This window comes from Ictidomys tridecemlineatus, chromosome 11 (assembly GCF_052094955.1).
Source record: "Ictidomys tridecemlineatus isolate mIctTri1 chromosome 11, mIctTri1.hap1, whole genome shotgun sequence".
NCBI lineage: Eukaryota > Metazoa > Chordata > Mammalia > Rodentia > Sciuridae > Ictidomys > Ictidomys tridecemlineatus.
This window is the reverse complement of record NC_135487.1, coordinates 6,576,993-6,604,209: the sequence shown is the minus strand read 5'-3', so window position 1 is coordinate 6,604,209 and position 27,217 is coordinate 6,576,993. Positions and strand designations below refer to the sequence as shown.

General features: G+C 43.0%; 2 protein-coding genes and 1 pseudogene across 3 annotated transcripts; 1 reads left to right on the top strand and 2 right to left on the bottom strand.

The window, feature by feature from the left end:
* Window positions 1-194: 194 nt before the first annotated feature.
* On the bottom strand, window positions 195-4,085 carry Cort (cortistatin). The gene is made up of 2 exons (XM_005334772.5): window positions 1,656-4,085; window positions 195-479 (listed from the first exon to the last, which is right to left on the bottom strand). The coding sequence occupies exons 1-2, from the start codon at window positions 1,776-1,778 to the stop codon at window positions 261-263; spliced, it is 342 nt and encodes a 113-aa protein (XP_005334829.4). The 5' UTR covers window positions 1,779-4,085; the 3' UTR covers window positions 195-260.
* On the bottom strand, window positions 264-22,147 carry Cenps (centromere protein S). Of its 2 annotated transcripts, none has more exons than XM_005334771.5 (6): window positions 21,989-22,147; window positions 16,226-16,349; window positions 15,375-15,408; window positions 10,489-10,555; window positions 8,270-8,439; window positions 264-479 (listed from the first exon to the last, which is right to left on the bottom strand). In XM_005334771.5, exons 1-5 carry the CDS (start codon window positions 22,037-22,039, stop codon window positions 8,299-8,301), a joined length of 417 nt encoding a protein of 138 aa, XP_005334828.1. In that variant the 5' UTR covers window positions 22,040-22,147; the 3' UTR covers window positions 264-479; window positions 8,270-8,298. The 2 variants fall into 2 exon arrangements, with proteins under 2 accessions (XP_005334828.1, XP_077881397.1); XM_078025271.1 differs by having other exon boundaries at window positions 437-559.
* LOC101960801 (dnaJ homolog subfamily B member 6 pseudogene) lies at window positions 17,603-19,575 on the top strand (annotated as a pseudogene).
* Window positions 22,148-27,217: the final 5,070 nt, after the last annotated feature.

Sequence of the window (27,217 nt, the reverse complement as noted above, 5' to 3'; positions counted from 1 at the left end):
CAATTACTGCTTTAAATACTTTCAGTATTGGGTATCATTGAAATTTTCTCTTTCTACTTTTGAGACAAGGTCATGCCAAGACGACACACAGGCTTACCTCCAACTTGCTATTTTTCTGTCTAAGTTCCCAAGAAACTGAAAAATACTTTTTGAATAAAGTGGGAAGAAGAAACTGCTTCACAAAGAAAGAACCCTGCTGCTTAATACACTTTATTTGGGTCCACCATTATACTTTACATAAGTAAGTAATCCTGGGTGGTTCATTTGCAGGAGGAGAAGGTCTTCCAGAAGAAGTTCTTGCAGGGCGTTTTATCTTGGCGACGGGGCTGCTGAAGGGGTGGGCCTTCCTGCCGTTTGGAAACCTCACTGGCATCCCCTCCAGTAAGGGCTCCAGGACTGGCCTGAGAAGTCCACTCATGCCACCAAGCAAGGAAAGTCAGGAGGCCATTTTTCTTTATTTCTGCCACTTCTTGCATATGCTTTCAAAGAGAAGCAGATGACAAAGGAAAGAAAAATCAACCATCGGGTTCAGTGGCATTAAAGGGTATGTGAATTCTCACTTTAAAAAAAAAAGAAAGAAAAGATTCCTTAACACAAATCACATTTGTATTCAAAGGGTGAGAAAGTCAACTCCTAGCAGGCACAGAGCCCTGGGTTCTAGCACTACAAAGAAATAAAATAAAGGATGAGAAAGTTAAGAGAATACCTTTAAAAAATTGCTCTAATTAGAGGAAAGTCAATAATTGTCAGACAAGGAAAAAACCTGATAGTTCTGTCCCATAATCTTTGCTGAGGTGCTTAATTAGAGGGGTGGGGAAATCTGTCACCACAACCTCCCTAACACCTCCCAGACAAATGACTGGCAACTAGGAAGCCTAAGGTGAATCAGGCTAATTTAGTTTGTCCCACCTTAGGGCATCTTTCTCTGATACAGATCAGATTGAGATGCTAAATTGTGGTCTCTTATTTATTTATTATTTTGAGGGGCAATATTAGGGATTGAAACAGTGCCTTTCACTTAGGAGGCAAGTGCTCTACCACTAAGCTTCACTCACAGCCTGACCTTTCAAATCCACTGAAAGCTTCTAAGAGTAATCTGATGATAAATGACCTGTCTGAAACTCATCTGGTAATTGTGGAGAAAAATCCATTTTTAATGGTCAACTTTATGAACTCTTCTTGGAACCTTTTCAAAAAAGGAAAAAGAGAAATAAATTACCCATGAAATTACAAATTCTCATGGTGGAAAATGTAATGATGTCAATTAATCTGAGAATATGGCTACATAAGTAAATGAAGGCTCTAGAAGTAGGCTCTAGAATACAGGCAGGAGCCACTCCACGAGTGCAAAGAGATGGCCTGGAGTACTCGCAGCATATCAGACTAGCAGAGGCAGAGCCGGCACAGGAGAGAGGCTCCCCATGAAATGCCGAGGTCTCTGACAAACTTCCCGGGCTGGAACAAGTGAAGTCATGAAAATCAATAGTCTGAATGGGATAGGGCAGCTGAGGACACTGGAGTTCAGCATTCTGCCCTGCCCTGTGCACACACACTCGGCCACGCAGATGCTGGGAGCCCACAGGGTAGCCAAAGTGCCAGGCAAAGAGATACATTGGTAACAGGCTAGCATGTGGCCAAGCAGAGACTGTACTCACCGTGCTGTCCTGGCGGCTGGGGCCACTCTCGAGGGGAAGAGCAGTGGCTGTGGCCCCCCAGAGCAGCAGTAGCAGCATTGCACAGGCCCATGGCCACTTCCCTCCGGCTCTACTGCCGCCCATCCTTCTTGGCAGCCCTGAAGTCAATGTTTTGTGGATGTGGGTCTCTTCTTTGGAGACTGGGGTATTTTAAGCTCCAGTACCAGCTGTTTTGGCATCTATACATGTCAATTGAAAACCTGTGGCCCTCTTTCCTCACACTCACGCATGAGTGACGCATGAGCTTGAGCAATCAGTGCCCACAAAAGCATTTTGGGGATGAATTTAGCCCCTTAATTAAAGCCTCAGGTTTTTTCCTGTGTTTAGAGTGAATTTGCTCTTATTCTGGAATCCATGTGTGCTTGTTTCTGAGGAAGTTCTACTTCCTCACAATTATGTCTACAACAAGCAGGAAGCCATGAGAACAAAACCAAGTGATTTAACATAATATACAATTAGCCTTGAATAAAGAGTTTAAAATGTAAAATTTTTGCCCATATAAAAGTATGACTGAGGGACTGGGGGTATAACTCAGTGGTAGAACACGTGCTTAGCATGCATAAGGCCTTGGGTTCCTTCCCCAGCATCCACAAGAAGTAAAGTAAGACTGAGTCTGCTATAAGCAATAGAAATCAGAAGCAAGCTAGGTGCAATGGCGCATGCCTGTAAATCCCAGTGGCGCAGGAGGCTGAGACGGGAGGATGGCGAGTTCAAAGCCAGCCTCAGCCAAAGTGAGGCACTAAGCAACACAGTGAGTCCCTGTCTCTAAATAAAACACAAAATAGGGCTGGGGATGTGGCTCAGTGGTCAAGTGCCCATGAATTTAATCCCCAGCATCCCCGTCACACCCCCGCCAAAAAAAAAAAGAAAATCAGAAGCAATGAAGGCTCAGAGTGACACAGTGACAGCACCACTGGCTTCACCCAATTGTGGGAGAGGACCACACCCCAGCATTGCCCTCCACCTAGCAGGCCAGACCCACTGGACCCATGCCAGGCCTTCTCAAACTACCAAGTGAGACCTAAGTGCAGAGGGTGAGGCAGGTGCAGGGAAAAGCCAGGAGCCCTCAGCAATCCAGCAGATGCCCAGGTGATGCAACCGGAGCAGCCAGGCCACTGAGAGATCAGAGACCAGCACTTTTTTTTTTTTTTTTGGATTGAACCCAGGGTGCTTAACTATGGAGCCACATTCCCAGTCCTTTCTATTTTTTATTCTGATACAGTATGCCACTAAATTGCTTAGGGCCCCTCTAAGTTGCTGAGGCTGGCCTTGTGAACCTTGAACTTATGATCCTTCTGCCTTAGGAACTGCCTCCCAAACTGCTGGGATTTTTTTTTTTTTTAAGGAAACAGAAGTGAGAGTGCTTCACATAAAGTCAAATATCATTTCACATTGCGTGGATGTGTCATATGTAAGGCACCTTTCTGTAGGTCATAGACACGTTTGAGAAACTATGTATGCCAAAATGTACTTGGCCAGCTCCCAGGACCACCCTGCTCCCAAGGACAACACCAATGCCTGGAAGCAAAGTCCTTCTCTGCCACCTCCTGGCTTCTCTTCAGGGTTGTAGTTTCAGACACACAGACAAATGCATGGATCCCTTCACCCAACTGAGACAGCTAAGAGATCTGAAACCCTACCCCAGACCTTCCTGATAGGGCAGCATCCATGGCAGGCTCTCAACTGAAGCAAAGAAACAAGAACTGAAAGCTCTTTCCAGAAGTCAACATGGGCATTTTCAGTTTTTCTAAAGTCCTGATTCACACCCTTTTATTTATTTATTTTTATGTGGTGCTGAGGATCGAACCTAGGGCCTCGAACACTCTATCGCTGAACCACAACCCCAGCCCAACACCCTTTTAAACAAGGAAAATCTCAATCTTGAATTTGTCATAGTTTGATTTTTTTTTTTTTAATTCTTTTTGGAGTCCTGGGACTCAAACCCAGGGCCTCACATGTATAAGCAAGTGCTCTACTACTGAGCCCCACCTCCAGCCCCTGCACAATTATGGTAACATTCTAGGTAGAACTAGCATGCCCTGATGACCTGCAGCTTTACACAGTATGTTTAGTTCTTTATTTCTATACCAAAATATTTTTTTTTTTACCTAAAATAATCTCAGCAAATTTTTAAATTATCCAGCTGGGCGCAGTGGTACATGGCTATAATCCCAGTCACTTGTGAGGCTACATGGGAGGATTGTGAGTTCGAGGCCAGCCTGGGCAACTTAGTGAGACCCTGTTTCAAAATTAAAAAAAAAAAAAAATTGGGGGGCTGGGGTTGAGGCTCAGCAGTAAATCGCATGCCTCGCATGTTTGAGGCACTGAGTTCGATCCTCAGCAACACATAAAAATAAATAAAAATAAAGGTATTGTGTTCATCTACAACTAAAAAAAATTTTAAAAATTTTTTGAAGTATTCTTGCAGAGGGAAATTCATGGCAGCTGAGCCATGAATATGATTAGTATATTCTTATATGATTAGTATACTTTGTATATTTTATTCAATGAACACATTAAACATTCTGGGCACTTAGCCTGTACAAAGAACTCACTTTGGAGAACAGCAGTGGGCACTGGGGATTGACCTAAAGGTTTTTCACCACTAAGCTACATCCCCTGCCCTGTTCACAGAACACAAGTACACAAGGACCCATGCCACCTCCTCCCTGACAGAGCTATAACAACCTGGGGGCATATGAAAGATAAGAAAATTTCTGGGGGGATGAGAAGTGTGCTCTGATAGCTTATCACTGGCTATTTTCAAGAGGTGGCAATAGGCAGGTAAGGTGGCAAACACTTGTAATCCCAGCAGCTCAGGATGCTGAGGCAGGTGAATCTCAAGTTCAAAGCCAGCCTCAGCAACCTAGCATGGCCCTAAGCAACTCAACGAGACCCTGTGTCTAAATAAAATACAAAATAGGGCTGGGAAAGTTCAATCCCTGGTACCTCCTCACCACACACAGACAAAAAGTCCATATCTTAGGACTTCATAGGGTTCAAGACTACAATCCTGAATTATCACTGGATTAACCTATCTGTAGCCTCAGTTTCCTCATATACAGTGGAGCTAAAACAATGTCAACTAACCACTTCATCAAAGTTATGAGGATCAAATGAGACCATATAAGCAACTACCACAAGCAGAACACAAAGCAGGTACTCAATGTGAGGAATTCTCACTAAAACACACATAATCACATACTTCCCTCCCATACCAAGGTGAGCTCCTCACTACAAAATATTTGCATTCAACACTTTTCTGTCAATAAAACAAAATACTTGAGATAATTAGCTTATAAAAAGAAAAGGTTGGGCTGGGGATGTGGCTCAAGCGGTAGCGCGCTCGCCTGGCATGTGTGCGGCCCGGGTTCGATCCTCAGCACCACATACCAACAAAGATATTGTGTCCGCCGAGAACTAAAAAATAAATATTAAAAATTCAAAAAAAAAATAGTTTATTTAAAAAAAAAAAAAAAAAAAAAAGAAAAGGTTTATTTTAGCTCACAGTTTTGGAAGTACCAGTCCATAAATGACTGTTCCCATTGTTAAGGGCCTATGGCACGGCAGCAGTATCATGGCAGGAGGACTTGGCAGAGTAAAATTATTTACATTATGAGTCAGTGAGCAAAGAGGAAGGAGCCAGGGTCTCATAATCTGCCTTGAGGCCACACCCCTCAATGACCTAAGGACCTCCTACTAGGCTCCAAAGGCTCAACCACCTCTCAAACAATGTCACCCTGAGGTCAAAGACCAAAAAAGCTCTAAAGGTGGGATAGTCAAGATCCAAGCACAGCACTATTGGAAACTCCTGATTAGAGGCACATAACCTACACAAAGGCTTCTGCTCATTAGACCATGGCAGCGAGTATTCACAGGGTACCTATCACGTACTAGGCATCACACAAAGCACTGAGTGACCACTGTTCACCACCTCAAGGCCCACCCTCCTGGAGCTCTTAGTCTAATGTTTTATACAAGGACATGTTTCTGAAAAGATGAACAATGGGAACTTTGATGAAAAGGAGCTCAGTTCTGAACTACTACAAAAAATAGGACTGCTTATCCTAATGGACAGAACTAGGACACAGATTGAAGTTTGAAGATCAAGTCTTCTCTTTCCATTAGAAAGAGAAACTTATAAACTTCAAGTCTACTAATGGAAAGAGCTCTGTCCTTAGAGGTGTTCAAGCAGGTGCAGCAGGAATGCTATAGACTGGTTCCTGCATTAGTGGGGAGATGGACTAACCTTCCTCTGAGGTTCTGCAGAGATCTCCTAATTCAGCAAAGGGCATCAGCATGACCCAATGAGCCTTTCATTTTTGGGGTTCCTGGGATTGAACTCAGGGACACTCAGTCACTGAGCCACATCCCCAGCCCTATTATATTTTATTTAGAGACAGGGTCTCACTGAGTCACTTGGCACCTCACTTTTGCTGAGGCTGGCTTTGAGCTCGCAATACTCCTTCCTCAGCCTCCCAAGCTGCTGGGATTACAGGCATGCGCCACTACACTTGGCTTGATAAACTTTTCTTAGATATCTAAGTTTTAAGATATCAGCCATCATATAACAAATTAGAATCAAAAAATAAAAATAAAAAAGATATCACTCAACAAGCTGGGCATAGGGGCTGGGGTTGTGGCTCAGTGGTAGAGTGCTTGGAGGCACTGGGTTCAATTCTCAGCACCACATAAAAATAAGTAAATAAAATAAAGGTATTGTGTCCATGTACAACTAAAATTATTTTTTTTTTAAAAAGTGGGCATGGTGGCACACACCTGTAATCTCAGTGACTTGGGAGGCTGAGGCAGAAAGATCACAAGTTCAAGGCCAGCCCCAACTACTTAGCGAGGCCCTGAGCAACTCGGGGAGACTTTGTCTCAAAATAAAAAATAAAAAGGACTGGTGATGTAGCTCAGTGGTTAATCACTCCTGGGTTCAAATCCCTACTATCAAAAAAAAAAAAAAAAACAGATGTCAGCCATCTACAACCTGGTACAGAGCTTTCTCTGCACAAGGAGATATTTCTAATCCTTCCTGGCTCCTGTTAACGTCATTAATAAAAAATTAGCTCAGGATTGTTTATTTCAAGCTTTTTGAGGAATTGGTCTAAGTAGGACAACTACCTTAAATGTAAACTGCCTTGTGTTTCCAGGCCACATTTTTTTCAGACATCAGCCTCTTCACATGGTCCTACCTATTTCCTTTTATTATCACACACAACCTTGTTATAAGGTATTTTTAACCCTATTTCACTGATAAAAACACAGTTTCAGAAAGTAATAGCTATTAGGGTTGCTGAACCAAGATGCAGACCTAGTTTTATCAATCTTTGGGAAGTACATAGTGCCCACACCCTACACTTTTTTTGAGGAGATATTTAAAGAAAGTTTATCTGCAAATACAACTTTTTCATGCAGATCTTTGGCTGAATGTATGTGAACAATGGAAGGCCTTATGATTCACTTTTCTGTCATTGATGTGACATCCAGATGTTACAATTAACATATGGGCTCAAATGATTGGTTCTTTGCAGAACCTGAATCCATTAAGTGTGAGGTCAGTGCTTGACTCTGACCATGGCCAGCACTTCCCTTGGGTCAGACTGTGGGGGTATCTTTTGCTGCTATTGGAGGCATAGATGGTATAAATTCTACCCAAAGTGCATGCCCTTTCACTCTTTCCCACAAGAGAGTCAACAGCCCTAAATGCAAATTCCATCTCTATTGATAAACAACCTGGTGATCCTGGCAGCTGGTTAACTGTGCCAAGACTCAGCTTATCAATAAAAAGGGACAGTCATAAAGTTGTAAAGATCCAAAGAGACATTGTGTTGAGACATTGTGTTGAGAACATTCTGTATGTGCAATCTCTATTGCCCCATAGGAGAAAGGCTGGTCCTGGACCTCTAAGAACCCAAAAACATGAAAAGACAGTAGAACTGGTGCCCTTGGCAACATCATCTCTCAAAAACTAAAATGGAGGACAACATCCTGAAATGTTTTGCAGTGGTAGCTCCAGATCTTCCACTTAAGCAAAATTTCTACACAGTAGAACCACAGTTGAATTACAAAATAGCCAGAGAAAAGTCATGTGGACTGTGTTTCTGGAGAAAATTGCCTTTAAAAAGCAAAAAGAAGCATTCCAAAACATCATCTTTTTATCTGTGATCACAGTGGCATGGATTTAAAAATACTGGTAATCAGACAGCTACATAAGTACAGCTTTATTCATCTTTCAGAGATTGCCTTTTGGCTAAGAAAATTACATAAAAGAATGAAAAATAACTATGATTTCTGTTTGAAAAAGGCTATCATGCTTACTTGCTCACACAATTTTATTAGCCATAGTGTGTGTAAGTCCCAGGATATACCATTCATACACATGCCTTCTTGTTGTGCTTGAGGAATACACAGCAGTATTTGCTGGACTTTCTGGGTGTCTTTTAAACTAGCTTCTGCAGTTAATGGCTTGGAGAATTCAGCACACAAAGCTGCCTAGCCTCTTTTTCTTTTAAATCTCTACTTATCACTTCAAAATTCTCTGAGGCAACAGAAAAACCCAGAGGCTCTACCTGCAGAGGGCTGCCTCAGTGGTGAGAGCTCAGTCCTCACTGTCCGCTGCTTCAGCTTCTACTGTTTCCCTTGAGCTTTTGTTAACATCCTCTGACTTGTTTTTCTTCTTTGCCTTCCGTTCCAGGTTAAACTGAGCAATCTCATCATTTTTCTCTGTGATATATTTTAGCTACAAAAAAAAAAAAAACAAAAAACTTAATCTGCTTGTAAATCATTAAACCTAGAAATAACAGCCACACTGTCCCCAACCACTCACATCTAGAGAATTTGGATAGAAAAGCCTGGGTTACCCCTCTTAGAGTTAAAGGCAGCTTCAAAACTTTTTTCTAGAAAAAGGAATCAACTATAAAAATCAACTGAGTGCTATCCACGTATCTTCCAAACAGTATATTTCAGTGTAAGAGTTCCTTGAATAATCGAAAGAATCTAAAATGGGAAGTTTGCATGTGGAAGGCCCCAGTTGAAAAAAAAAATGAAGTTTGTAGAAATTTACTTCATAAAGTAAAAGTGGAAGGCCGGGGTGGAGCTCAGTGGCAAAGTGTTTGCTTAGCATTCATAAGGCAAAAGGGGTTTCCATCCTCAACACTACAAAAAACAAAGCTCGAGTATAATCAACACCCCTTAAATTTATGCAACTAAAGTTTATTGGGCAACTGATATGTTGCAAGTACTAGGGATACAAGATAAATAAGAAAAGTTCCTCCTGCTCTCGGAGGACTTGGTCTAATGCACAAATTTAGCTATACTCCTCTGTAATAAGGTGTATTGGGTGAAAAAAAAAATTAAAAGAGTTCAAAATAAAAACAATATTATGAAGTAAACAAATATACAAGGAAATGACTTCCCAATTAATATTCCTAGATGAGGTGAATGATCATCCCTTTGCAACAGAAATTGATAACTAAAAGAGACCAAATAAATTATAATTGTGCAGAAATTACAAAGAGAAGAATGTCTGCCCAATGCCACATCCTTAATCTTGACTTAAACTTTGGAGAAAGGATATTAAGAGAGGAGAGTAGAAAAGATAAGGTGAAGAAAACAGCACTGGATTGAGGGCCAGAAGGTTAAGCTTCAAAACTTCCTATTTAACTTTGGGGAGTTACTGAACTTCAGTTGCCAAGCCTATAAAGTGGGACTAATAAAGATATATTATTAAAAACCCACCCAGGCGGAGTGTGGTGGTGTGTGCCTATAGTTTTAGCTATTCAGAAGGCTGAGACAGGAATTTAAGTAAAATACTACACAGATTAATTCATGAACAACTATTTATTGAGCACCTCTTTTTTGGCAGGCACTGTTCTAGAAGTAGTGTTAATGGAGCTGAGAACAAAAGCAAAAAATACCCTGTCCTTGTGGAGACCACATTATTGGGGCCATCAGTGTATTAATTGCTAGCATTGGACTTAGGACACCTCCTGGTGTCCTGGGTCTGCTGTCAGTCAAGCCACTAGCCTGGGATGATCATAGCATCTCTGTCTTTACCTGAAAAATGAAAGTTTAGTCAAAATAATTTCTAGACTTGAAAAGATAGAAAATGTCACCAGATGCCGTGGTACACGCCTGTGATCTCAGCTACTTGGGAGGCTAAAGCAGGAGAACTGCAAATTCAAGGCCAGCCTGGGTAACTTAACAAGGCCATAAGCAACTTAGTGAGACCCTGTCTTGAAATAAAAAATAAAGATAGTTCTTTATTCTATCTTTTTATATTCTATTTTTATATTTTATATTCTATTATCACTCCTGGCCTGATTTCCCAATACTCCTTCCCACACTGCGCTACCCCACCAAAAGAAAAATGAAAGAAAAAGAAGAGAGAGAAAATGCTTTTTCCTGCACATTCAGCCTCATAGATACTCTTCCACACCTTGCCTGTGAGGAGAACTATGGGTACGTAAAGAACCCTCCCCACAGATTAGCCTGTGACCAGTCTCTGACATCATGCTGTAAATGAAACATGGAACCAAAGTTTTGAGAGATTACAAAGAGGGCAAATTATGAAATTCAGAGAGTGCTGATTAGAAAATTTCAAATTGGCTTCATAAGATTCATCATCATGAAAGAAAGATCATAAATTTCAGGCAGGTCTGCATAGTTCAACCATCTCTAGTTTTTAATGCAAGGTGCCCTAGGGATTAACTTCATGGCTTCAAGTGATTAATTGGGAATAATGTATTCTGATGGGAAAGGGGAATGAGCAAAGAAATTCATCTCTCACCAGTGAATTACTCCTCCTGGCTAAGAGCTTCACGTCCTCAGTGTTAATTGTGCTTCTTTTTGCATGTCTATGGAAAGGGCAGAAACAAGTCACCAAAATGTTTGCTATTTAAGGTTCTGATGAACTTTAATCCTAACTTCAATCCTAACTCACGGTCAGACTTCAAACTAGCCAGTACCCCTAAGTAATCATCTTGTTAGATAGTGGTCACTGAGCAACAGTAACATTTAAAATGAGTAAGGTTACTAGCAAGACACCAATTAGACCCAAGAAGACCCAGAGAAGGCAGAAACCTAACTGTTCACCTTGCCCAAGGGCCACAGGGGCCAGAGATGCAGAAGGAGATGGAGGAGTTAAAAATCCTTCCAAAGTGTCTTGCGTGATCACAGTGAATACCACAGAAAGAGCAAGAGAAATGTCAGTGTACAACTTTAGAGAAAATAAGCCTCAAAATACAAAGAGAGGGCTGGGGATGTAGCTCAAGCGGTAGCGCGCTCGCCTGGCATGCGTGCGGCCCGGGTTCAATCCTCAGCACCACATACAAACAAAGATGTTGTGTCCGCCGAGAACTAAAAAATAAATATTAAAAATTCTCTTTAAAAAAAAATACAAAGAGAACTTCTGCTTAAATACAGATTAAATAGAAGAGCAAGAGAATTTCCATGAAGAGTGGCTTTACTTATAGCAAGATCCCAAAGCTCTTTTCCAAGGCATAAATGACAGGAAAAAGCATATGCAGGTGCCTCCCAGCACCCATCTCTGGCAACTGTTTCTGCCTCGCCTCCACAGCAGCCTCAGCAGAACAAAGAACATCCTTTAAGTTGAAGTCGGTTTCTTGCTCACAGCTTGGACCCAAAGTCTCATTCCAGTCCTCTTATCCTTGCTATGAAAGATAATTTCAGATAATGAGCTCTATTCAATAATTTATTACTCTGATTAATCCTTTCTTGCCATTATTAACTTTTGCTCAAAATAAATAAGAACTTTGTAATCAGGAATAAGTAAGAATCAATGTATCCTTAATAACTAGCAAAGTGGTCAGCACATATTAGTCCTCACTGAATAACTGCTGAGTTAAAGATAAAATCACACAGAAATTATCTCCCGCTAAATGTACAGTATCACATGTCATTTCATCATGAATGACAATATCTGCTTGTCATGAGATAATACCCGTTTTAAGAGGGAACTTCTAGCTGAATGCAGTGGCGAACACATACAATCCTAAGTACCTAGGAGGCCAAGGCAAGAGGCCAGCCTAGACAACACAACCAGACCTTGACTCCAAACAAAATTTTAAAAGGGCTGGGGATATAACTCAGTGGTAGAATGTCCTGGGTTCAATCCCCAGTACATAGGAGGCAGGGAGATAAGTGCTAATCAGCAACCTGCAAGGATCAGGACAAACAGAAGGAGATATAAAGGCAGCCACAAAGTATGAGGCCTGACTACAGACGACCTCACTGGAGTACCAAGTACACAGTAGGGCCCAGTCTTAGTCACACCATTGGACCACTCTTATCTGTGTTTACTTAAAGTGCAATGAAAGAAATAAGTGATGGGGCTGGGGTGGTGGCTTAGTGGTAGAGTGGGGTGGTGGCTTAGTGGTAGAGTGCTCGCCTAGCATGCATGAGGCACTGAGTTCGATTCTCAGCACCACATAAAAACAAACTAATATATTCACCTAAAAAATCTAAAGATACATAAATAAATAAATATTTTTAAAAAGAAATAAGTGAGGGGCTGGGGATGTGGCTCAAGCGGTAGCGCGCTCGCCTGGCGTGCGTGCAGCCCGGGTTCGATCCTCAGCACCACATACCAACAAAGATGTTGTGTCCGCCGAGAACTAAAAAATAAATATTAAAAAAAAATTATAAAAAAAAAAAAAAAAGAAATAAGTGAAAGGAATATGCACACCATTCTAAAGAGTGACCTTATCTATTCACAAGGAAGTTCTGGGGAAACAACAAACTCAATCCTAACTCTTGGTGTGGTGTCTGGTATTTGCACCAGATTTTAAAGTTAATTCTCTCCTACATGGAGGAACAGGTAAATCCCACACCAACCACAAAACATCAGACTCTCCTAAGACAAACCTCTGATTCCCGAAAATTACTCTATGGAAAATAACAGCAATTTTTCTTTCCTTTTCTTTCCCTTTTGCAGTATTGGGGGTGAAACCCAGGGCCTCAAGCATGCTAGGAAAGTGCTCTACCACTGACCTAAACCCCCAGCCCAGCAATCTTTCATATAATACTCTAAGCAACACAGGTTCATGTTCTAAAAACTATTTCAAAAAGATTCCCAGAATTTATTTACTATAGAATATCTACCTTAAAAGTTTTGAATGTGAACATATTAACAATATGAGAAGGCCTGGGGATGTGGCTCAAGTGGTAGCGAGCTCGCCTGGCATACGTTCGGCTCAGGTTCGATCCTCAGCACCACATACAAACAAAGATGTTGTGTCCACCGAGAACTAAAAAATAAATATTAAAATTCTCTCTCTCTCTCTCTCTCTCCCCCTCTCCATCTCTCTCTCTCACTCTGTCTTTTTAAAAAAAAAAAAAGGGGCTGGGGATGTGGCTCAAGTGGTAGCGCTCGCCTGGCATGCGTGGGGCCCGGGTTCGATCCTCAGCACCACATACAAACAAAGATGTTGTGTCCACCGAGAACTAAAAAATAAATATTAAAATTCTCTCTCTCTCTCTCTCTCTCTCTCTTTAAAAAAAAAAAAACAATATGAGAAGACTAAAAATTCCAAACTAAATAAAGGAAACTTACAATGTAAACTGGGAAACGGTTTTGCCAAGCTTGCAGGTAAATTAGTTATTTAGAATGTAAATGCATTTTTTCATCAAAATGTTATAAATGCTGATTAGGTTCCCAGACCAGTCTACAAAAACTGTTTAAAATACAGCTGGCCTGAAATACATAGTTAGATTTCTCAAACAGGGGCCTTTATAACCCTGGGATTATAGACTGTGACAGAGAATACACAAAGCTCCAAGAAAAACAAGTGACATTTTCAGAACATCAGTCTTATTCAGCAATAAGCTTTAAAAGAATAATTTTTTACATGAAAGCAAGCTGGAATATCACAAAAAGGTAAAATTCAGATAAAGAATGAGTCTTCAAAGAAAATCTGCACTTGTGGACTGTCCCAGGTAGAAGGGATGCATACCCATCCCAGGCCAGCTTGCTGGGTTCTGCACGGCTCTGGCTCTAAGGAAAAGTCTGGGGGAGCTTGGGAACACACAGGTGCCAATGAAGTGAGGAGAGCCTCTAACAGTAGGATTCAGAGAAGAGCTGCTGAGAGCCTTTTCAGAAGCCCTCTCATTAAACATTTTTTGTTTTTGGTGCTGGGGATTGAACCCAGGGGCCTTGTACATGCAAGTCAAGCACTCAGTCAACTGAGCTATAGCCCTAGCCCACTGAAAAGATTTTTATGTAAGCTGTGAGCTCCTGCCTTCTAGAGCTCCGGTCTTAAGTCTCACACATACCACTTCCCCATAGGATGCAGCAGCAGATTAACCTTTCATGAAATTATGAAAAACACAAAATAGAAAACTTAATATGTTTCTATGCTAAATATTTCTAATTTCTTCCACCACCACCTTTTTTATTTTATTTTTTTAAAGAGAGAGAATTTTTTTTTTAATATTTAGTTTTTAGTTTTCAGTGGACACAACATCTTTATTTTATTTTTATGTGGTGCTGAGGATCAAACCCAGTGCCCCACACATGCCAGGCAAGAGTGCTACCGCTAGAGCCACATCCCCAGCCCACCTTTTTTATTTTTGATGGCGATGGAACCCAGGGCCTCCCACATGCAGAGCACACACTCTTTCACTGAGCTATACCTTCAGCTCCTAAATGCATTTTTCTTTCTAGAATTTTTACAAAAAATATTTGAAAATTTTCCTTGTCTTTTTCCACATCTAACACAAAAATGGGAAACAAAGGTGATAAATGTACTTAATGTGGAAGGCCACACAGGAGCAGCCCAAGTGAACAACGAACAAGCCATTTAAACTATGGATATCCCATAATATCCCTCTTGGCCAAACTGACAATACTAAGCGGTTTTTAGGGACTAATATATACAGGAGTAGGAAAAATTTAGAACCTGCCCTCTGAGAACCTAGTGCTTTAATTCATTCAAAATATTCATTCCAGAAAGAAAGAGCTAATAGGAGCAAGGTGAACAGGGTGGGCATGGGAGGCACTGGCACCAGCTCAGAAGTGATAGCGAGAAAGCTTCAGCCTTCTATGCCTTAGTCATTCCAGCTGTTGCACAAAAGCAATTTCTTGCAATTGTTTTCAATTACCTGAGCTACTAATTGAAGAGATGAACATAAATCACTTGTAAAAGCTCAAGCTTTACCAGCTGAAAGCAAATCGCCCCTTTCCACAGAGCTTGTCTTACTCATTTGGTAGCAAACGAAAGCCTCTGTTGTCCATCACTATCCATACACCTTCGAGCAATCACTGCAGTGGAACCCAATGGGCCCCCTCAGAGGGCAGACAGCCCACACTCAAGACACAGAGCAATCAAACCATCCTCAAAGCATGGTTCTTAGAATAGACACCAGCACATTCAGAGTCCTGGAGATATCACTCAGGCCTTTTCAACCTGGAAATGAGTAACTTAGGTTTTTTACCAGAAAATACTTGGAGAACTTCCAAAGATGCCAAGTCTGAATCGGAATGATTAAAGCAGATGCTATATTCCTGCAGAATCATGATTAGAGACGAAGCATCTACAAAGTTCTAAAACACAACAAGCCAAAGCTCTCCTGACACACACATACACACACACCCCGGATGGAGAGCATCAGCAGAATATAAGCAAGCAGCACTACATCAGCAAGCTCTCGACCCACCTGGCAAACATTTCCAGGTCTTTGGCAAAATTTTCTGAAAGAGAAAAAAAGGGATACACTTTAACCACCCTGAGCACAGTCTCATTTCAGGAGAAGGGGGATGTGGATGCTGCACCGTACTGCCAGTGATTAAGTGGAGGCATTTCAGGCAGCCTCATAATTTGGTAACAGCCCTTAACTTTTATTTATTTATTTATTTATTTTAGTTGTAGTTGGACCCAATGCCTTTATTTCATTCACTTATTTTTATGTGGTGCTGAGGATCAAACCCAGGGCCCCGAGCCTGCTAGGCAAGCAGCTCTACTACTGAGCCACAATCCCAGCCCCACAGCCCTTAGCTTTTTTAATCATGATAACCTCCCTGTCCTTCTCACACCCTCCACCCTTTATTATAAGCCTTCCATTAATTATGACCACCTTTATTTCTAGAAACTATAGGAACTATACTCTAATATTAAATTCTGCAACAGGTTAGGGCTTGTGAGGGCACTAATTTCCTCTAAAGTTAAGGAAGTACCAATACCACAAATTCAGCTGTCAAAATACGTGATATAAAAATGTTACAAAGCATTGAAATAAAAAATTTAACGTCTAATGTTCTAGCCATCAGGGCAGTTTAAAAGATAATAAAAAAGGTGTTAATACCTTAGTGTTGGTGCAATAGGAAAAAAACTCTAATAGTTCTTCCCATAAAATGTCCAAATCTCACAGCCAGGAAAAGTTTTTCATGAAGAGTGTGATGATCATGACATCCTCCGTGTGTGGGTAAGAGACACCACAGTCCCACCCACACACTGCTCCCAGGCAGACCAACCCAGATAGACACAGAGAGGAAGACCCTGGCTTCATACCGCACTGTCGAAAAGTTAACTCTGAAATTGCTGCAATGGTTTGTTTGCTGAACTGCATCTCTTTGTCCGAGGTGACTTCCTCACAAAGACAACCCACCGTGTAGTGAACAGCAGCTTTTAGCCTCTGGAGAAAAAAAAAAAAAAAGTCAAAATACTTTGCAGGGGAGGGGGGATGAGTTTACAAATAAGAGCTTTCCACACCTTTAAGAATTAAGACCAGCTGGGCCGGGACTGGGGTTGTAGCTCAGTGATAGAGGGTTCACCCAGCACGTGCAAAGCCCTGGGTTTGATCCTCAGCACCACATATAAATAAATAAAATAAAGGTATTGTTGGGTTGGGGATGTGGCTCAAGCGGTAGCAGGCTCGCCTGGCATGCATGCAGCCGGGTTTGATCCTCAGCACCACATACAAAGATGTGTCCGCTGAAAACTAAAAAATAAATATTAAAAAAATTTTTTTTCTCTCTCTCTCCCCCCCTCCTCTCTCTCAAAAAAATAAAATAAAATAAAGGTATTGTGTCCAACTACAACTAAAAGATAAATACTAAAAAAAAAAAAAAAGACCATCCAGGTGCAGTGGTATATGCCTACAATCCCAGCTACTTGCGAGGGTGAGGTAAAATGATCAAAAAGTTCAAGGCCAGCCTCAGCAACTTAGCAAGACTCTGCCTCAAAATAAAAAATAAAGGTCTGGGGACATAGCTCAGTGTACAGTACCCTGGATTCAATCCCAAATACCAAAAAAGTAAAAATAATAATAAACAATAAATAAGCTGGGTGTACTGGCACACATCTGTAATCCCAGCAGCTCGGGAGGCTGAGACAGGTGGATGATGAGTTCAAAACCAGCCTTAGCAACTTAGCAAGGCCCTAAACAACTCCGTAAGATCCTGTCTCTAAATAAAATACAAAAATGGGCTGGAGATGTGACTCAGTGGTTAAGTACTACTGGGTTCAATCCCTGGTACCAAAAATAAATAAATAAATAAATAAGACCAAAAAGATCTGCTCAGCCTAATTTCTTCAGCACTTTCCATAATGGTTGAGTGACTCTTCACGTGTCCTAATCAATTAATGAGATCTTCTGGAGTATGACTTGTAGAAATATTACTTTCAGCTATTGTAATGACTTATGTCATGTAAAAATAAGGAATTACGACAGCAGATCAGTAGGAGATGTCAGACTGGTACTTGCCAAGTATCAGCAAACCTTCCCTCAGTTATTCCACAACTATCAGCCAATTACTTGCAGTGTGCTACGTATTGAGAAACACAATGACAAACCAAGTCAGAGACTATGCCCTTTAGGTAGTTAATTGAGTAAAGACAGAAGGAAATCATGCCTCTGCTTCAAGTCCCTGGCAGAGCTAGGCCTATATGAAACAGGATAAAAGTAAAGAACACAGGGAAAGACAGGTAAGGGCACATCTGACCCCCTTTTGATTAGCAGGTTTGTACCACCTCAACAGCCTTCACTGTTCCTTTGCAAATTACCTCCACACTTTTTTTTTTTTTTTTTTTTTTTTTTTTTTTTTTGCAGTTCTAGGGAACAAACCCAGAGCCTCATGCATGGACAAGAGCTCTACCACTGAGCTACGCCCCCCAGCAGCCCTCAGCAACCCTTGAAGATACCGAAAACTATTCCTTCCTCATGCAGAGGAATAAAGTACCAAGAAAAACCTCAAAGCAGAGCAAAACAAGCTTAGCAATGGCCTGGGATGAAGTCAACAAACTTTTGTAAGCCTATCTGTGAGTCATCTATCTCTGCTGAAGACACAGATGAAGTGGACTTGGGGACAGCTGAACCCAAGAGAGCACTATCCACCAGCAAGTATTCACTGTACATGCAAATGAAAAGGAACTCCAAAGGCACAAGTCCAGTTTGTTGTCAGATAAAGGAGAAAAAGAAAATGATAAAGGAGAAAAAGAAAATGGCAAAGGAGCCACTGCTGCTGCTGCCACCAGCACAGCCCTGCCAGACCTGTCCTGCCCACCACACCGTCCTGGGACTTGTTCCAATAATCAGTTAAAACATGGTAAATTATATGAAGTGCTAGGCATGCAGAGGCATGCCTCACCCGAAGATATCAAAAAGGCATATCAGAAACAGGCACTAAAGTGGCATCCACATACAAATCCTCAGAATAAAGCAGCAGCACAGAGAAAACTCAAACAAGTAGCCAAGGCACATGAGATGTTATCGGATGCTAAAAAGCAGGACATCTATGACAAGCATGGCAAAGAAGGATTAACTGCTAAAGGAGGGGTGGAAGTCATTTTGACAGTCCGGAACCCAGATGATATCTGCAGGGAATTTTTTGGTGGAAGGGACCCATTTTCATTTGACTTCTTTGAGGACCCATTTGAAGACTTTTTTGGGAATCGAAGGGGTCCCCAAAGAAGCAGAAACCAAGGTGCAGGCTTGTTTTTCTCGCTTTCAGTGGATTTCCATCATTTCGAGGTGGATTTTCTTCATTGGGTCATTAGGTCACAGTGGCCTCATTACATTTTTTTCTATATGATTTGGTGGCAGTAGGATGGGTAACTTCAAATTTATAGCAACTGAAATCATACTAGTGGCAAAAAATAATTTGTTTGTTTTTAAGTACTTAGTAACGTAATGAAAATTATTACAAAGAGAATTATTGAGAAGGTAAAGAAAGAGTAGAAGTTGAGATGGCCAGTAAAAGTCCTTAGTGATAAATGGCAAGGTGCAGCTACTATGCTTGGATAACAAGTAATTCAACACATGCACTAAACAGAAATGTTAAACTATAACAAGCACCATTTGAGGGTTAACAGGAACATTTTTTAAAAAATTTATACAAACTTGACTTTCAGTATAATTGTGCCTAAAGTATTTATAAACAGCTCATTGGAGCTCCTACTTGTCATAGACTTTGAGTTTATTTTTGGGATCACACAATAGGACCATTTTTTTTGTCTTTAAAATTGTTGTAATTTCCATATGCACTTTGCTTTTGTATAAAATATAACACAACATGAGCTTGGCATTGAGTACTGCTAGGCCAAGACTGCATTCTAACACCAGCACAGGTCTGCTCTCCATGTGTCTGACCCGTGAGCCAAGTAGTGCCGCCCCGCAGTGAGCTAACACTGCCAGGATACACCTCCCATAGAAATGATTCCACTTAAAAAAGCAACTATAGGGGGCTGGGGATGTGGCTCAAGCGGTAGCGTGCTTGCCTGGCATGCGTGGGGCCGGGTTTGATCCTCAGCACCACATACCAACAAAGATGTTGTGTCCGCCGAAAACTAAAAAATAAATATTAAAAAAATTCTCTCTCTCTCCCTCTCTCTCTCTCTTTAAAAAAAAAAAAAAAAAAAAAGCAACTATAGGGACACAGTCACCTCAATGTTTAGAGCAGCACAATTCACAATAGCTAAATTGTGGAGCCAACCTAGATGCCCTTCAATAGATGAATGGAGGGCTGGGGATGTGGCTCAAGCAGTAGCGCGCTCACCTGGCATGCGGGCGGCCCGGGTTCGATCCTCAGCACCACATACAAACAAAGATGTTGTGTCCGCCGAGAACTAAAAAATAAATATTAAAAAAAAAATTCTCTCTCTCTCTCCTCTCTCACTCTCTCTTTAAAAAAAAATAGATGAATGGATAAAAAAAATGTGGCATATATACACAATGGAATATTACTCGGCAATAAAAGAGAATAAAATCATGGCATCTGCAGGTAAATGGACAGAGTTGGAGAAGACAATGCTAAGTAAAGTTAGCCAATACAAAAAACCGAATGCCAAATGTTTTCTCTATAAGGAGGCTGATTCATAGTGGGGTGGGAAGGGGGGGCGTGGGAGGAATAGATGAACTCTAGGTAGGGCAGAGGGGTGGTAGGGAAAGGGAGGGGGCAGGGGGTTAGAAATGATGGTGGAATGTAATGTCTTCATTATCCAAAGTACATGAATGAAGTCATAAATTGGTGTGAATATACTTTGTACATAATCAGAGATATGAAAAATTGTGCTCTATATGTGTAATATGAATTGTAATGCATTCTGCTGTCATATATAGATTTAAAAAATGAATAAAAAAATATATAATTTGTTTTTTAAAGTATTTATAGTGAAAGATATTAATGCATTAATGGTAATACATTTCTGGTTTAATATAAATGTAAGGATGTTTTCCAGTTGTGCATGAATGCAGACAACTTTTAAGTTTTAGCAATTGTTTAAATATGTAATGTTAAGCCTTGGTTTAAAAAGTTGGTAAACTGGGTCTTTGTCATTTGCTTAAAAAAAAAAAAATGGGTTCAGTAAGGAAAAAACATGGTGCATGTCTATGATCCCAGAGACAGGAGACTGAAACAGGAGGATCCCAAGATGGAGGTCAGCCTTAGAAAGACCCAATCTCATAAAATAAGAAGGGCTGGGGACGAAGCTCAGTGCTATGGAGTTCAATCTTCAGTACCACACACACACACACAAACACACACACACAAAAAAAAGATATTTGGAACAAATGGGGATATGGGAATATGTACTGGATGCTTGATAACAGAATTTTATCAATATTGAACTTCCTAAATGTGATAATTTATTGAGATCATGTAAGAGAACACTTTGTTCCTGTGAAATGTGTTTTCAATTTTTAATATTTAAAGGACCGTTGCTGGAGTTACAGTTCAGTGGCAGAGCGCTTGCCTAGCATGTGTGAGGCACTGGGTAGAACCTCGGCACCACATAAAATTAAATGTATAAAAAAACACATAATAGTAAAAAAAAAATTAAAGATGGGGCTGGGGCTCTCTGTAACTATTCTTAAATAATTCAGAACAAAACGATTATGGGGTCTTTTCCCCTAACCCGTAGTTCTGGGGATTGAACCCAGGGCCTCAGGCATGCTAGGCAATTGCTCTTGGGTCCTCTAAGCAAGGTCAGGCCTCGTTAGTGCTTGGGATGGGAGACCACCGGGGGATACCGGTTGCTGTCAGCTTAAAAAAAAAAAAAAGACGCAGCGCAAGGTCACAAATGGAGCAAAATGCTAACAAGCAATGAATGGAGATGAGTCACCTGGGTGTTCCTGGCACGACTTTTGCACCCTTTCTGATGGTTACGCAAAAAAGAGGGAGGGCAGAGGGCGGAGGAAACTCGACACTGCGAAGGAACACAGGGAGGAAACGTCCAGCGCGCGTGTCTTCGGTCAGTCCTCTCTGAGGGCTGCCTGCCACCCAGGGTCCCTTCCCGGGACAGTGATGTTCTCATGACTCTGCACCCTGCAGTCCCCGTGCCGCTGAAAGCAACGCCAGCACGCTCGATACCACCCCAGAGGGGTCACTCCTACTCGGATTTCGCCATAGAGCACACTGCGCTTGGGCCAAGGTCAACACAGACGCGAGCCGGGGAGCCGAGACCAGAGCCCAGGTCCACCTGACGCGGTGGCCTGGTCTGAGTCTCGCCTGCCCGGGTTCCCATTAGCGCCGGCGCCCAGCCTCGGACCGCGAACGACAAGGCGAGGCTGCGGCTCTGACTCCGAAGCCAGCCCCGCGCGCGCCTGGCTCCCCGGGAATCCGCCGTCGAGCGCCGCCGCGCGGGTCCCAGCCGCATTACCTCGGAAACCGCCTCCCAGAACCGCCCGCGCCGGCAAGTCCGGCGCATGCGCAGATACGAGCGGCAGCCGACCACTGGGGCGCGAACCCCCAGAAGTGAAACGAGGCCTCGAGGTCTTCTCCTCTTTCATGAGCTCGACGCCGTGCTTGCCCAGCCCGGCCCCGGTTTACGCTGTACCTGCTGGTAAGAGAATCGCTGTTGCTCCTCGGCCTCCGCCTCCTCCTCCATCACGCGGACCAGCTCAGGAAGACGCTCCAAGGCAGAAAGAGGCAGTGGCCCAGACGGTCTGGTCAGATTTTTCCCGCCGCAGCGACAGGCGACGGGCCGCGCCGGGGGTCAAAGCGCGAAACTTTTCTCTGTCCTGCGCACGCCCCCTGGCGGCGACTCCGGGAAGGGGTCTTGGCGGCCTGCTCCATCCCCCTTCCTCGGGAAGGTGGCCCAGCGACGGCGGGGTCGTGACTGCTGAGGTCGCTCCTGCACCACAGGCCCTGACTGAAGAGCCGGCACGTGCTTAATACCCTGCTTTTCGCGAAAACGTGTGGATATTGGTACAGAGTTCGTTATAATAAATCGTACGAGCAAAAGGGAGGGATGGGCCCACAACTAACAAATTACGAACCGCAGTACTCTGTACCCGTGTAACTTTGTGTACCCTGCAAAATCCACCATGAGTGTTTACAGTCAGCATCCATAGTGCCACAAAATCACTGCACAATCACTACCGATTCAGCGAGTGAGCGGCTTACCCCACGCCATCCCCAAAGGAGCAATTCTGTCGCCAGTGTTGATGCCTCCAAAGCCAGTAGCGGTGGCTCACATTCTGGAGGCTGAAGCAGGAGGGTGGCAAGTTCAAGGCCAGCCTCAGCAATTTAGGGAGACCCAGTCTCAAATTCCTCAAAGGGCTGGAGATGTCGCTCTGTGGGAGAGCCTGAGCCTAACACGGGGAAGGCCCAGGGTTCCATCCCCAGCTCAGCAAAAAGAAAACAAAGTTAAAAAAAAAAAAAAAAAAAAAGGCAAGTGATAAGAGTGAAACCCAGGATTGAATCTTTACTCCTTTCAACCTTTCTTCAGTTATTGTCTTCCTTCCCAACTTGCGTTTTTCAGGGCTTCACTCATACCTTAGTGATGTGAGCAAAGAAGTTTGCTAAGTCAAACAGTACTCAAGTAGGAGAACTTTAATTTTTTGTTCTCTTCACAATGTAAGACAACAAACATGTTGTCACATTTAATCTGCACTATGAGCATTTCCTCCACCACACTCCATGTGTGTTTAAGTAGGATAAGAAAAAATAGGTAGGAAGGAGACGTAAAGGAAGGACAAGGAAGTAAGATTTTAATTCAGAAATTCCACCTACTTTTCCAGGCCTGTCACTTTCTTTTTTTTTTTTTTTTTTAATTCCTAAGTTTTAGGTGGACACAATATCTTTATTTTACATTTATGTGGTGCTGAGGATCGAACCCAGTGCCTCAGACATGCTAGGCATGCACTCTACCTCTGAGCCAAATCCCAGCCCTGAGGCCCATCACTTTCCAAGCCAGTCTGTCTTCCAAGCCGTTTATTTCCATATTCCTGGAAAATATGTATACCTACCTAGGCATTTTTAATTAAGCCCCAATAAACAAAGAGAGATACAATATTTTGAGAAACCTATAATTTAGGGGACTTTCCAGTACTATCTACTGATCAGGTAATGAAGACCACATCTTCCTGGGAGTACAAGATTGACCAGTCCAACAGAAACCACCCTGAGGCCACCAGACCGCTATCTTTCCTACATACCTCTCCATACCCCTCAGACCTGCCTCTTACTAAGTTTTCTTTAAATGAAGAGCCGGGAACCCCAAGACCACATCTTTCACCCTCCAGATGGCCACATTTTTGCTTGAATGTGTTTCTACCTTCTTAAATAGATCTCTATTTGCTCTGACTGGCACGTGCTAAAATTCTTTTCCGTCATGCCAGGTCTTGAGTGGAGTTCCCCCTTCTCTCTGGGAGACACCTCTTCTCCCATGTCAATACAGGAGTGGAACCCAGTGCGTCATGCATGCTAGACAGGTGCTCTACTACTGAGCCACATCCCCAGCCCTTTAATTTTTTATTTTGAGACAGGGTCTTGCTAAGGCTTGCCTCCATCTTAACCTCCTTCTGCCTTGGCCTCCTGAGTAGCTGGAATCACAGATGTGAGCCACGGCACACAGCCAGCATGTACTATTTTTTTTTTTTTTTGTACCCAGGATTGAATTAGGGTTGCTTAACCACTGAGCCACATCCCCAGCCCTTTTAATTTTTAATTTTGATTCAGGATCTTGCTAAGTTGCTGTGGCTGGCCTTGAACTTGGGATCCTCATGCCTCAGACTGGGATTCCATGTGTGCGCCACCACGCCCAGCACCATGTATTATTCTTTTTTTTTTAATATTTATTTTTTAGTTTTAGGTGGACACAATACCTTTATTTTTTATTTTTATGTGGTGTTGAGGATCCAACCCAGCGCCCCGCGCATGCCAGGCGAGGGCGCTACCGCTTGAGCCACATCCCCAGCCCACCATGTGTTACTCTTACAATTAAAAATACGCACCTAAGCTGCTACTTGTCTTCCTTTCCCAGGGAAGTCCCCCCAGACCCCCCAAGTGTATGGAGGGATAAGACCCAGAACTTCTGTGGTAGAATAAACCTTCTGAGCAACTTCTGACACATCTGACTGGTGGGTGGCATCCCGAGAGGAGAGTTCGGGTGGCTCTGGCCTCTTGCCACTGCTCCCTGGGGGTCTTAGCCTACTGGGATGGTCTTCCATCCGATGCAGAACAGGCCTCAGCAGGGGCTTCTGTCCTTTTGTGGCCACCCTCCTCCCTAACTGCTGTTGCAACAGGGCAGGTGATCCCAGGTGATCCCTTTGCAGCAGCAAAGAAGGCAGAACCGTGCTGAGCAGTCCCACTCCAGAGCCCTTCCGCAGCCTGGTGACCCTGAGCAGGTCACAGAGCTCCCCCAGCCTGGGGTGCCTCGCTCGGACAACGTGGGAAGTCCTGCGTTCGCAGAGCTGTCCTGACGTCTGGATGAGGCGATTGCCTCCCGTGGGGGACTGAGACATAGTCTCAGGATTCATGACCATCATTCTGATGACATGTGTGGAGGGCTACTCAGGGACGAGAGGGTCTGGGGCAAGGTGCAGGGCTGAGTGCTGCCCTGCAGAAAGTGGCTGAACTTGGTGGAACCTGTTGGTCTTGGTGCAGCCGTAGCCATTTGGTCGGCCACTAGATGTCACCATTGCTCCACACCAGGAGCAAGGTCACAGCCACCAGCTTATAATATCATAATTCACATCCAGTGGGCACTTTGCACCTGTGTGGTTCAAGGCGCTCCTTTTCTGTCTCATCTGTCCTCAAAGATAGAAACACAGCTCCGCTTTACACGAGGAGACAGCCCCAGGGTGAGAGGACTTTGCCTGGGATTAAACTGCTTGGATTTGGTGGAGCCAGATTTGATACTGAACAGCCAGGCCTCTGTGTCCTCGATCTTACCTTCTGCTCTCCTCTCACTGCTCACACTGTAAATAAGATAAGGACATTTGCAGATTGCTTGAATCATTCTAAGCTGCATTAAATAGAATACCATGTTTTGTTTTGTTTTTTTTTGGTGGGGGGGCTACCAAGGATTGAACTCAGGGCCACTCAACCACTGAGCCACATCACTATTTTGTATTTTTTTTTTTTTTTTAGAGAGAATGAGAGAGGAGAGAGAAAGAGCGAGAGAATTTTTAATATTTATTTTTTAGTTCTCGGCGGACAGAACATCTTTGTTGGTATGTGGTGCTGAGGATCGAACCTGGGCCGCACGCATGCCAGGCAAGCGCGCTACCGCTTGAGCCACATCCCCAGCCCCACTATTTTGTATTTTGTTTAGAGACAGGGTCTCACTGAATTGCTTAAGACCTCGCAGTTGCTGAGGCTGGCTTTGAACTCTCAATCCTCTTGTCTCAGTCTCCCGAGCTGCTGGGATTATAGGTGTGTGCCACCAAGAGGTTTACCATGAATATTTAGATCAATAGAATTCATCACTTATTTTCCCTACAATTGCACTGTGAAATGTCAACTTGGAAATTCATCTCCAAGCCAGGTGTGGTGGTGCCTTCTTGTGATACTGTTGACTCTAATTTCAGCAACTCAGGAGGCTAAGGCAGGAGGATCACCAGTTCGAGACCACCCTCAGCAACTAAGCAAGACCTTGTCTCAATAAAAAGGGTCAGAGATGTGGCTCAGTGTTAAAGCACCTCTGAGTTCAAGCCTCAGTACCAGTTAAAAAAAATCAATATCCTTCAATGGGTAGGACTTTCTGCTCCTCAATGAATGAAGATATGAATTGTATACATGAGAGGAAAAATAATCTGATGACGAAGCGCCTGGACTCTGGTATCGGGTGACTGGGGTTTACGTTTTAGTGTCCTTCAGTAGTGACATGATCCTGACAAGTTACTTAACCTTAGGTGCTTCATCTGTAAATTTAAAATAATAACAGCATCTATTTCAGAGAGGTAAGTATGAAATGACTTAATGTATAGAGACCTTAGAACAGTGCCCAACACATTCTCTGTTAGCTGACTTTTTTTTTTTTTTTTTGGTACTGGAGATTGAACCCAGGGGGCTTTACCTCTGAGCTACACTTCTAGTTTTGTTTATTTATTTTCAGACATGGTCCCACTAAGTTGCCAAGGTTAGCCTTGAACTCCTGACACATATACCTTCATACTGCAGGAGACTCTCAGGAAAACCCTCAACTTGGGCCAACTTCCTTGCTCTGCCATATGACAAATTTTTCTTTCCAGAGGAGGCACACATGGAAGATGGCATTTTCGGAAGATGGCAGGACAGTGTCCCCTGACGGGTGTGCTCTTCTGAACCCTGCCATGCCCCCATTAGACAGACAGTCTAATTTTCCTCCCCTTGAATCTGAGGGTTGTAGTTGCTTCGGCTGAGTCAGTGTGACTTCTCAGCACTGGCACCTTGGCCAGGTGCGAAGCACAGTGCAAGTGGTGTACTTCTGCTGAAGCCTCACCTGCAGAGCCTTGAGCCACCATGTCATGTCTGCCCAGCCCAAGACCACCGTGAGGTGAAGCCCATGGCCACATGGGGAGGCCACCTGGGAGAGTCTTCCAACGGGCAGCCCTCGGGAGGTCCCCATATCCCTCCAGTCACCCCAGCTGTCTCTTTGCTGAGTCCTCAGACATTATGGAGCAAATACCAGCTTTTCCCTGTCCTCTTTCCAGATTTCCAACCCACAGAATTAAGAGAATCATTTTAAAAAATGGTTATTTTTCATCACTGAGTTTGGGGTGGTGTGTTACACACCAGTCAGGGGTAACTGGAACAGCCTGTAACTATAATCTAAATACAGTTTGCTGCAGGTCTCTTC

Coding starts and splice junctions, on each gene's coding strand:
- Cenps (XM_005334771.5), bottom strand. CDS start 22,039: ATGGAGGAGGAGGCGGAGGCCGAGGAGCAACAGCGATTCTCTTACCAG. Junction 15,409..16,225: donor GTTAACTTTTCGACAGTGCG/GTATGAAGCCAG, acceptor TTTCTCTTTCAG/AAAATTTTGCCAAAGACCTG. Junction 10,556..15,374: donor GACCTGGAAATGTTTGCCAG/GTGGGTCGAGAG, acceptor CCCTTTCCATAG/ACATGCAAAAAGAAGCACAA.
- Cort (XM_005334772.5), bottom strand. CDS start 1,778: ATGGGCGGCAGTAGAGCCGGAGGGAAGTGGCCATGGGCCTGTGCAATG. Junction 480..1,655: donor CCAGCCGCCAGGACAGCACG/GTGAGTACAGTC, acceptor TCTCTTTGAAAG/CATATGCAAGAAGTGGCAGA.